The sequence below is a fragment of the Podarcis raffonei genome, chromosome 17, assembly GCF_027172205.1.
Source record: "Podarcis raffonei isolate rPodRaf1 chromosome 17, rPodRaf1.pri, whole genome shotgun sequence".
NCBI classification, from domain to species: Eukaryota; Metazoa; Chordata; class Lepidosauria; order Squamata; family Lacertidae; genus Podarcis; species Podarcis raffonei.
Window position 1 is genome coordinate 4,225,428 of NC_070618.1, and position 12,603 is coordinate 4,238,030.

At 42.1% G+C, this 12,603-nt stretch overlaps 1 protein-coding gene across 1 annotated transcript; it reads left to right on the forward strand.

Annotated features, from left to right (window-relative positions):
* The first annotated feature begins 7,767 nt into the window (after positions 1–7,767).
* Positions 7,768–8,682, forward strand: LOC128405328 (taste receptor type 2 member 7-like). The gene has a single exon (XM_053371853.1). It carries the CDS (start codon positions 7,768–7,770, stop codon positions 8,680–8,682), a length of 915 nt encoding a protein of 304 aa, XP_053227828.1.
* The last annotated feature ends 3,921 nt before the right edge of the window (positions 8,683–12,603 follow it).

The following is a 12,603-nucleotide window of genomic DNA, read 5'->3' on the forward strand; positions in this document are numbered from 1 at the left end:
AAGTTCACAGGGGATTTACTAATCATATCATAAGAAAATTGATATACAGAGTATGGGTAAATACAAAGAACTACTAGAACCAAAGACACCCTGGTGGATTTCGCCCTTTGAAGCAATAATGGTAAAAAAGAAAAATATGGAACTAAATTGGTCTACAAATAAGGATTTATTAAAATAAAAAAATAATAAGCTGATATTAAAAGACTATGAGGAAATAAGACATCATCTAAAAGGGTGGATTCAGTATCACCAACTAAATGAAGTGTTCAAGGCAGACAAGAAAAGAGGCTTTACAGAGTCTCATTACTAGATAAAGAGTTATTACAAAATAACGCCCAGATAATTTCTAAAATTTATGAAACATTACTGGAGTGGGAGGTGAACAGGTAAAAGAGGTGATGATTAGATGGGCTATAGATAGAGGTAAAACTATTGAATTATAATCATGGAAAGAATTATGGAAAAAGAGTTGAAAATTTACAGCTTGTGAAGCGATAAGGGAAAATGTAATAAAGATGTTTTACAGACGGTATTTAACACCGACCAAAATATGTAAAATGTATAAAACAAAATCAAATCTGTGTTGCAGGTAGGGGACACTCATACATATGTGGTGGAGATGTGATAAAATCAAAGGCTTCTGGGATATAGTGTATGAAGAGTTAAAGAAAATGTTTAAACAAAACTTTGTTATGAAAACAGAAGCTTTTTTATTGGGGATACTAGACATAGATATTGCCAGAGAAAATAAGAAAATATTGCTGTAAGCCGCAGGAGCAGCAAGAACACTAATTGCCAAAAATTGAAAAAAAGAAATAATCCCAACAAAACAAAACAAAAGAATGGCAAGACAAATTATTTGATCATATTGAATTGATAGAATGACAGAGGCAATTAGGGGTCAAACCAAGCAAAAATTCCAAAAAGAATGGGTAAAATATAGAGAATATCTTAAAAAGCAGTGCCCTCAAATTAATACTTGGACTTGTTTCGATTAACTTCTGCAGAATAATTTATGGCACTTAAATTAAAAACAGAAAGAAAAAGGGGCAATAATAAACTAAAAAGGAGACAATTTACCAAAAATAAGTCAATTAGAAGAAAAGAAGAACTGAAATATGGTGTGTGTCTATATATACAAAACAAATAATATAAAGTTGTCATACTTTATCATGTTTTATTTGTATTTTTGGTTTTGTGTTTTGCTGTTGTTTTTCTTTTGATTCTGTACTATTATTTTCATGTTTAGTTTGACAAGTGTGTGTTGTAAATAAACACAATTAAAAAACAAACAAAACAAATCATTTGCTCTTATGTAGCTGTATTATTTATTGTATGACAAAAATATTGATAGCTCAGTTGGTAGAGCACGAGACTCTTAATACGAGGATTGTGGGTTCAAGCCCAACTTTGGGCAAAAAGATTCCTGAATTGCAGGGGTTGGACTAGATGACCCTCGTGGTCCCTTCCAACTCTGGTTCTATGAGATATTGCAAGTCCATGGGGAGTGCAGGGATGGTTGCGCCCTCCCTGGATCTCTAACCCACACCCCAGCTTATGCACCCCAGTGCGTCACTTCGGTGCTGCTAACGTAGCGTTTTGACTTCACCTCGCCCCCCACTTCATAAGGCACAGTCCATTCTCTCTCGAGACAGACAGATGCCAGCCACAATCTTTTTATGAACAATCTTCTCTATTTTAGGTTCAAAGGTGGTTTGCCTTGGAATGGAAAAAACTGCACATACCCTCTACTGGAATGCCCAATCCAGATTCATGCCTTGAATAGGATGCCCTGCTTTGTCAGTGACAGCCTGGATGCAGAAAAGTGATGTGAGGCACTAGCAGGGGAACCTGCAATGGAACCCCAAAGGGGGTTTAATTATATCCTTCCCAACTTGTGTTAACAAGTTCTACAATTTAGTAGAGTCACATTCCCCTTTTTAAACTTGTACAGCGGATAACGTCTTTGCCAGGCTTATTTAAGCCTCTAGAATAAGTTTCCTGGTAATTCCCCTTTTATTCCCTCATAAAAGAAATAGACACGACACAGTCTTGTATAAAAGTATATAAAACACTTTACTCACATTCTGTTCACAAATGGATCCCAGGAGGCAGACTTAAGTTACAAAATATGTACACCTGGAATCTATCCCATAAGGGGATAGTTCCTTTGACCTCTCTTGGCTGCAAGCCAAGAGAGCATCTCAGGCTATGAAGATTCTTGCTTCTTCGAGGAATGGAGTCAGAGAGATGGCTAGCTCCACTGTGCTATTTTCTTACCTGCATAGGTGAGGTCACGCCCACATCTGGTCACATGTAGAGGAAGTTGGTCCCAGCCCAGGAGGAAATAGGAAGTTCCGACTGGCTGGTCCAGACATCCTCTTTTATGTCCACTCTAGGAATGTTGTATTTGACTGCTCTGTGTTTCACATCCCACACCCTCTGGTCTCCCAGAACCCATGGAGGTATGAAGAGGGTGGAGCACAGATAGAAAGACAGAGAATATTCCTGTTCCTTGGGAAAGACTCGGGGAAGGAGGAGATTGGAGAGCTGAGGGAAGGCAGGGACCTTCACCCCCCCGCAACTGCTTCATTTGGGCATTGGAGAAGAGTTGCTGGGCTCACTAATAATAATAATAATAATAATTTATTATTTATACTAGGCCTTAGCTGTTCTGTTTCCTTGAATAAAGAGTTAACTTCACTGGCATTGGCTGTTTTATTTCTGACTTCCCCCTGGCTCCTGCCTTCACGTGCTGCTACCACCACTTCAGACAGTGGCTATGGCAATCCCACCACGTAAAGCAGCAGTGGGGCAACAGCTCCCTCCTCCTCTTCCTCATCCGTGCCATTTCTCTCAGGTGCCACCCAAAGCAGCTGTTTCATCCCATGTCATTCTTGGGCAGGTTCTTTTTTCCCTAATGGATGAGGCCATCCCAAGGAGCTGTCTTGAGAATTGTGAGACACTACATATACAGAATATGTATATATTCATATATTCACTCAGCGGGACGCAGGTGGCGCTGTGGGTAAAGCCTCAGTGCCTAGGACTTGCCGATCGCATGGTTGGCGGTTCGAATCCCCGCGGCGGGGTGCGCTCCCATCGATCGGTCCCAGCGCCTGCCCATCTAGCAGATCGAAAGCACCCTTAAGTGCAAGTAGATAAATAGGGACCGCTAACCAGCGGGAAGGTAAACGCCGTTCTGTGTGCTGCGCTGGCTCGCCAGATGCAGCTTGTCACGCTGGCCACGTGACCTGGAAGTGTCTGCGGACAGCGCTGGCTCCCGGCCTCTAGAGTGAGATGAGCGCACAACCCTAGAGTCTGTCAAGACTGGCCCGTATGGGCAGGGGTACCTTCACCTTTACATATACAGAAACCTATGGAGGTTTGAACAGAGAAGCTTTGGGTTAGTGTGTGAATGCTCCAGGTTCTGAGTTACTTCCAAGAGCTGCCTAAGCAGCTTAATATCCCCAGGCCTGGGACTGACCTGTGAACCTGACTTTCCTGTATTCTTTTGTTGCCGTTCAATCCTGACATCTGGCTTACTCTTCTGTCTTGCTTCCTAGATATCCCTTGGCTCTAAATGGCTTTTTTTTGGTCCTGACTTCTTACTTGCTCTCAGTCCTGGTTTCCCCTTTGGTTCACTTGACTCCCAAGGCTTCAATCCATGGCTCACCTAAGATTTGTCCCCATGGTGCAGCCCCAAAGCATCTCACAAATACCTCATTGATTTAGTTGTTCTTCTACTGTAGTTCAGTAGATTATCCTATCCATGAGGTTTAACATTTCACATTATCACAAGTTGGGAGGTCACTTATGGTGGAACAGAATTACCTAGAGTCCAAGCATTGAAAAATTGATACCCCTGCAAAAAAAATGTATACCCACCCAAACTGACAGAGATTGGTTGATCATTGAAATCTCAGCATATGTCAAAATCCAAGTATATGTGAATAACATGATACCTGGTTCTGTCATTAGTAACAGAATCCTTCTGAGATTTGAATTTCTTTCCACACCATGATCTCATCATTTTAAAAGCCCAGGTCTCCAGAGTTGCCACTGCTGAACATCCAAAACAAACCAGGAGATTTACATTCTGATACTTCTTCCATTCAGGCTTTTCTCGTCGAAAGTAACAACAATGGAAATAACTACTCCTTTTGGCATCTTTCTCCAGACCTTTTTAGCAATTGAGTCTGCTGTAGCCTTTTTAGGAAATGGATTTATCCTAGTTGTGAATGGGCACCGATGGCTCCAAAACAGGAAGATGGCTGCTTGCGACTTCCTCTTGACCAGTTTGAGCACCTCCAGAATTATGCTGCAGCTGACCATCTTGATAAATAATATTCTGTACAACAGCCTTCCAGAGAACTATACGCGTACTTTTACAAGAGAGATTGGCGCATTTTTCTGGTTTTTTCTCAGCAATATTAGCCTCTGGTGTGCCACATGGCTTGATATTTTCTACTGTGTGAAGGTCACCAACTTCCCCCATCACCTGTTCCTCTGGCTGAAGCTAAGGATCGATGTACTTGTATCTAGACTGCTTGGAATGGTGATCATAGCTCTCATGCTCTTCTCTGTTCCTCCAACCATTCTTTATTTTGAAAATAAGAAGCTCTGTAATCTCTCCGGAACTCTGAAACAGAATGCCAGCCTCAGCAAGGTTTGCAAAGACCCATTATCTGCTTTTAGAATTCTACAGTACTGTTCTATGTGCATGAGTTTCATCCTGAGCGTAACGGCATCCGTGCTTTTCCTCATCTCTCTTTGGAGGCACATGAGGAATCTAAGAAAGAGTGGCTCTGCCATTAAGGACTTCAGCACTCAGGTCTATCTCAACGTCATGAAGTCTTTGTTGTTCTCTGTGTTCTTTGGCATTACGTATTTTGCTGCTTTACTCATTCGTATGGCTAATTTCTACATGTCTGGCACAAATATGCTATTAGTTTTTGATTTAGTGCTGTCTGCACTCCTTTCAGCACACTCAGTAATCTTGATATTGTCCAATGCAAAACTCAAAGTAATCTTAATGCACATTCTGAACCTCAGATAAAGAAAAGAGGGCTTGTGACATGCATCCCTTGTGCAAAAGAAAATCCCCAAAGATTTTCCCACCAGCCATTTTCCCTCTCGCTCTATCTGTATATGTATATGCATGTGTATGTATAAGCATTTGTGTGTGTGTGTGTGTGTGTGTGTGTGTGTAATACTTGCCTCAGGTGTATTGGCTTGTATTTCTCCCTTCCCATCCCAAATAGACAAGATCCTACCATTTATTAATTTCTGGGGTTTAGGAGGGTCCCCCTCAGAAATCTCTAACACCATCAACAAACTACTTTATTTTAGGTTCAAATGTGGTTTGCCTTGGAATGGAGTAGATTGCACATACCCCTCTGTTGGACTGCCCAATCCAGATTCATGCCTTTAAGAGGATATTTGTATTCACAGTTGGCACTAACAGAGGCAGATGTTTTGGTGTGGGGAGTGAAGCCTTGGGATGCAGAACTGTGTGGCCCAGAATCTCCCCTTCATCCTTCAACCTAGACTACTGCCCTCAGATAGGCTGAAAGGGGCACCCACTGTTAGAGTAAGGGTATTTTCACATTGTCACCTTAGTGTGCAATATTCTGTATTCCCTTCAACTAAACTCAGGTGTAAATATGTGTAAATACTGGAAATACTTGTCCTAATCATTTAGTTCATTGGAACTTTTTCTAATCAGTTGACCATTATGACAAATAACAACATGTAATCTACTCCTCGCCGAAGAATTGATGATTTTGAGTTATGGAGTTGGAGGAGACTCTTGAGAGTCCCATGGACTGCAAGAAGATCAAACCTCTCCATTCTGAAGGAAATCAGCCCTGAGTGCTCACTGGAAGGACAGATCCTGAAGCTGAGGCTCCAATATTTTGGCCACCTCATGAGAAGAGAAGACTCCCTGGAAAAGACCCTGATGCTGGGAAAGATGGAGGGCACAAGGAGAAGGGGACGGCAGAGGACGAGATGGTTGGACAGTGTTCTCGAAGCTACCAGCATGAGTTTGACCCAACTGCGGGAGGCAGTGGAAGACAGGAGTGCCTGGCGTGCTCTGGTCCAGGGGGTCACGAAGAGTCGGACACGACTAAACAACAACAATCTACTCCTTGCCCTGATATTTCAAACTCTTCCTTTACAATATTGCAAAGTTCATTCATTTACGACTTCCATAAATCTCTTTCCTTCTTAAAAGCATTGTTAATTTAACTGGCCCATAATTTCTACTGTTTCTAGATGGTGATGATATTGACTTTTTTGGTTTTAATGTTATTCTATTTTTAGTATTTTAACTGCTGTAAACTGCTCTGGTAAACCTTGGAATGAAAGACAGTACAGAAATGATTTTATCAATAAAGTAGTAATAGAATGGTATTTTTTGCTTGGTTTCAGTGATTTTCCATATTTCATGGCAAGAGGTACAGCCAGACTCTTCCTCAGTCTGCCTCCATCCCATCTCAACAGGCTTTATCCCTAACCTGCTCTCACTTTGCTGCCTAGGTAGGCCTGACCTTCCTACAGGGAGTGAGCTGATGATACAGTGCATGGAAATTCAGCAATCTGTTTACAGCGACCACAGAGCATGCCAGGTTTCCAAAGTCAAATATGCAAAGGAAAAATGGAAATGCTGTAAAAGAATCTCTTGGGACTTTGCATTTCCATTTGTCTGAAATCAGAGAAAAGCATCCCGTAGTGTAGGTCCCCCTTCCCCCATGATATGTAGTTTAAAACATAGGTGGCACTGGAAGATTGTATCTGAGTGCTGTTAGGAGTTTCCTGGAGTTTCTTCTGTCTCTTCCTGGCTGGACCTTGCGTGTCATGGTGTCAGACGTCAAGCTTAAAAGACAAAGATCCCCCGGGAGGGAGGGCAGTTTGGGCTAGCAAGCGTCCCAAAACCTTAAAACTCCCAAAGCCAGAAGAACCCAGCCTCTGTCTCTGGTCCCCTACAAACATATCCATTGGAGGAGTTTTGTTTTGTTTTGACTTATTAAGTCCTTTGGAAGAGATTTCTGCATAGGTCAAATAGATTGCCTTGCCTGTCAGCCCGCTAACCACAACACACTCTGCCCATCTTCTGCATCCATATTAATCAAGTTGCTCTCTGTGTGTGTAGTCGATTTTCATTCTGCCCCAAGTAATTGCCGTATGACCAACTTGCAAATTATGCACATTTAACTTATGCAAATTCAGCTTTAGGTATTTGGCCCCAAAGGAGGAGGTGGATCTTGCAAAAGAAAAAAACTTCCAACCTGCCATTGCACCCACCTTGGGAGAGCGTTCGAAGTTGCAGGGTGAGAGTGTTTTGACTCTATGCTATTTTGGCTTTATGTGCTGTTCCTGGAATGTAACCCTCACATAAACAGAGTCAGCTGTAGCCTGTCAGGTCGTAAACCTCTCTGCACCAAGGAAGAAACATTTCATCCCCAGGCAATTCCTTCATTCACAGAGAAAGTCTACAACCTACCCACCCAAACTGACAGAAATTGGTTGATCATTGAAGTCTCAGCATATGTCGAAATCAAAGTATATGTGAATAACACGAAACCTGGTTCTGTCATTAGTAACAGAATCCTTCTGAGATTTGCATTTCTTTCCACACCATGATCCTATCACTTTAAAAGCCCAAGTCTCCAGAGTTTCCACTGCTGGACATCCAAAAGAAACCAGGAGAATTACACGCTGATACTTCTTCCATTCAGGCTTTTCTCGTGGAGAGTAACAACAATGGGCATAACTACTCCTTTTGGCATCTTTTTCCAGACCTTTTTAGCAATTGAGTCTGCTGTAGCCTTTTTAGGAAATGGATTTATCATAGTTGTGAATGGGCACCGATGGCTCCAAAACAGGAAGATGGCCCCTTGCGACTTCCTCTTGACCAGTTTGAGCACCTCCAGAATTATGCTACAGCTGACCATCATGATGAATAATATTCTGTACAACAGCCTTCCAGAGAACTATATGCGTACTTCTACAAAAGAGATTGGCGCATATTTCTGGTTGTTTCTCAGCAGTGTTAGCCTCTGGTGTGCCACATGGCTTGATATTTTCTACTGTGTGAAGGTCACCAACTTCCCCCATCACCTGTTCCTCTGGCTGAAGCTAAGGATCGATGTACTTGTATCTAGACTGCTTGGAATGGTAATCATAGCTCTCATGCTCTTCTCTGTTCCTCCAACCATTCTTTATTTTGAAAATAAGAAGCTCTGTAATCTCTCCGGAACTCTGACACAGAATGCCAGTCTCAGCAAGGTTTGCAAAGACCCATTATCTGCTTTTAGAATTCTACAGTTCTGTTCTATGTGCATGAGTTTCATCCTGAGCGTAACGGCATCCGTGCTTTTCCTCATCTCTCTTTGGAGGCACATGAGGAATCTAAGAAAGAGTGGCTCTGCCATTAAGGACTTCAGCACTCAGGTCTATCTCAACGTCATGAAGTCTTTGTTGTTCTCTGTGTTCTTTGGCATTACGTATTTTGCTGCTTTACTCATTCGTATGGCTAATTTCTACATGTCTGGCACAAATATGCTATTAGTTTTTGATTTAGTGCTGTCTGCACTCCTTTCAGCACACTCAGTAATCTTGATATTGTCCAATGCAAAACTCAAAGTAATCTTAATGCACATTCTGAACCTCAGATAAAGAAAAGAGGGCTGGTGACATGCATCCCTTGTGCAAAAGAAAATCCCCAAAGATTTTCCCACCAGCCATTTTCCCTCTCGCTCTATCTGTATATGTATATGCATGTGTATGTATAAGCATTTGTGTGTGTGTGTTTGTGTGTGTGTGTGTGTGTAATACTTGCCTCAGGTGTATTGGCTTGTATTTCTCCCTTCCCATCCCAAATAGACAAGATCCTACCATTTATTAATTTCTGGGGTTTAGGAGGGTCCCCCTCAGAAATCTCTAACACCATCAACAAACCACTTTATATTAGGTTCAAATGTGGTTTGCCTTTAAATGGAGAAGACTACACATACCCCTCTGCCGGACTGCCCAATCCAGATTCATGCCTTTAAGAGGATATTTGTATTCACAGTTGGCACTAACAGATGCGGATGTTTTGGTGTGGGGAGTGAAGCCTTGGGATGCAGAACTGTGTGGCCCAGAATCTCCCCTTCATCCCCCAACCTAGACTGCTACCCTCAGATAGGCTGAAAGGGGCACCCACTGTTAGAGTAAGGGTATTTTCACATTGTCACCTTAGTGTGCAATATTCTGTATTCCCTTCAACTAAACTCAGGTGTAAATATGTGTGAATACTGGAAATACTTGTCCTAATCATTTAGTTCATTGGAACTTTTTCTAATCAGTTGACCATTATGACAAATAACAACATGTAATCTACTCCTCGCCAAAGAATTGATGCTTTTGAATTCTGGTGCTGGAGGAGACTCTTGAGAGTCCCATGGACTGCAAGAAGATCAAACGTATCCATTTTTAAAGAAATCAGCCCTGAGCGCTCACTGGAAGGACAGATCCTGAAGCTGAGGCTCCAATATTTTGGCCTCCTCATGAGAAGAGAAGACTCCCTGGAAAAGAACCTGATACTGGGAAAGATGGAGGGCATGTTGGTTTCTATTTCCCTCACTGAGCAGCAAAACTGCTTGTCACAAGACAATGTTTACATTCCACAGTCAGAGTTACTGTTGGGTTCCCACGGGAATCGGAGACTGGATGTGACGTACACTGGTTTCCTGTTTTTCTGTGTTCTCTCGGCTTCTTTGTGTCGAGAGGTGTTGCTTCTCTGCTCTCACAGAGGCAGGATGTATGTCTGTATGCTCTCAGCATAGAGCGTAAATAAACTTTAGCATGTAGCACAATTACCTGCTTATCCTTCTGCTGCGGGACTACGCTCTGTTTGGTCTCAAGATAAGATCAAACCTCTCCATTCTGAAGGAAATCAGCCCTGAGTGCTCACTGGAAGGACAGATCCTGAAGCTGAGGCTCCAATACTTGGGCCACCTCATGAGAAGAGAAGACTCCCTGGAAAAGACCCTGATGTTGGGAAAGACTGAGGGCACAAGGAGAAGGGGACGACAGAGGACGAGATGGTTGGATAGTGTTCTCGAAGCTACCAGCATGAGTTTGACCAAGCTGCGGGAGGCAGTGGAAGACAGGAGTGCCTGGCGTGCTCTGGTCCAGGGGGTCACGAAGAGTCGGACACGACTAAACGACTAAACAACAACAATCTACTCCTTGCCCTGAGATTTCAAACTCTTCCTTTACAATATTGTAAAGTTTATTCATTTACGACTTCTATAAATCTCTTTCCTTCTTAAAAGCATTGTTAATTTAACTGGCCCATAATTTCTACTGTTTCTAGATGGTGATGATATTGACTTTTTTGGTTTTAATGTTATTCTATTTTTAGTATTTTAACTGCTGTAAACTGCTCTGGTAAACCTTGGAATGAAAGACAGTACAGAAATGATTTTATCAATAAAGTAGTAATAGAATGGTATTTTTTGCTTGGTTTCAGTGATTTTCCATATTTCATGGCAAGAGGTACAGCCAGACTCTTCCTCAGTCTGCCTCCATCCCATCTCACCAGACTTTATCCCTAACCTGCTCTCACTTTGCTGCCTAGGTAGGCCTGACCTTCCTACAGGGAGTGAGCTGATGATACAGTGCATGGAAATTCAGCAATCTGTTTACAGCGACCACAGAGCATGCCAGGTTTCCAAAGTCAAATATGCAAAGGAAAAATGGAAATGCTGTAAAAGAATCTCTTGGGACTTTGCATTTCCATTTGTCTGAAATCAGAGAAAAGCATCCCGCAGTGTAGGTCCCCCTTCCCCCATGATATGTAGTTTAAAACATAGGTGGCACTGGAAGATTGTCTCTGAGTGCTGTTAGGAGTTTCCTGGAGTTTCTTCTGTCTCTTCCTGGCTGGACCTTGTGTGTCATGGTGTCAGACGTCAAGCTTAAAAGACAAAGATCCCCCGGGAGGGAGGGCAGTTTGGGCTAGCAAGCGTCCCAAAACCTTAAAACTCCCAAAGCCAGAAGAACCCAGCCTCTGTCTCTGGTCCCCTACAAACATATCCATTGGAGGTGTTTTGTTCTGTTTTGTTTCTGGGGTTTTCACATTGTATGGCCCATGTTGTAGCACCCTGCTTGTGGTTAACGCTTAGCTGGAATGAAATATTCAACGCAGCAATAGAGAAATTAAAATAATAATTTATTTGTCAGACAAATAAATGATAGGCACAGTGGTATATGGTTACCAAAGCTCTGCCCCCTCCAGCCCTGATGGCCAGCACTTATATTTCCTCAGCCCAGCCCCCTTGCTCCTCCTTTGGCTGCCTCTGTCCAATCAGCCTGGTTGAAATTCCTGTTGGCTGTTTGCTAGAACCAATCATAAAAGATGCACCCATTTCCTATTACCTTTTATGGGAGACAAAGAGCTATATTTCCTTCTGTCCATAAATGGCAGGCAAGTAGCCATATATCTTACATTTGCCTCAACAAGGCACCTTAATTACCAGATCACCTTTTGCCCCTGCATTCCAAAACAAATGGCTAAACAAATGGCTCATGGTATTAAATTCTATCTAAACAGAGATCTTGGGTTCACATTCTCACACACCATCAATGAAATAAGAATCTAACATAAGAATCTAACATTTCTTACTTTCTAAATCCTTTGCATAATTACATTAAGCCAACAAATCTCATACATAACATAGATAGCTTTTTAGAAGAAAAGGCCTTTGCAAAGTAAAAAAGGAACTCAGTAAAAACAGCTTCAAAAGAAGCCTCTTCAGTTTACACCCCCCTTTCCCAGCCAGCTGCTTTTCCCATTAGCTCTTCCCAAAATTTATTGCCCTTTAACTCTCTCAGTATACCTTAAACCTTAGGAAAATATGGCTAGAGTCTGATGGGAGGCACATGGTATTATTTTCTGTTAAACAATAAATCTTAGTATTTACCAACTCTTAATTAGTGTTTTTGCAGCTTGATTGTATTCTGTAATATGTAGGGTCAGTGTAACATTTGCTCCCAGCCTGTAATTCCCTTTTACAACTTTGAGAAACTTGTCTCCTGCTACTGCTATAAATCAGGGGGGCCCTTGTTCAGGAAGCAGGAAGATAAACAACTGCCAAAGTACTTAGCCAGCTGGTTTCTGCCTGGCATGAAACATACAAACATTTGCAAATATATCTTTAAGCTCATTTTAAAATACAGGCCTTGATCAGATGCCTCAATGTATTGTTTTTTCTTCAACCTACTAAGATCTTTGCACGTCCTGTGCTTCCTAAGCTATGGACAAAGTTAGCTTGAAATACATGGAACATTCATTCAATCATTCATGCTAAGGCACCTGAGCTGGTTTACAATTCTACTATACTAGAACAAATTGATGTTTATGTCAGAAGCTAATGGTATGTGTGCTCCCTGGTCTGGGCTCCCTCACTCCTGTCTTCCCTCAGGGCAGGTTGGGGAAGAGCTGCCCCATCATCTTTCTCAGGTCATTGATGCTTCTGTCCAACAAACTCACCTCAAGAAATTAAGCTAAGCAGTGCTGTTTTTTCTAGAAAAAGAGGTGCCAGAACTCACCAT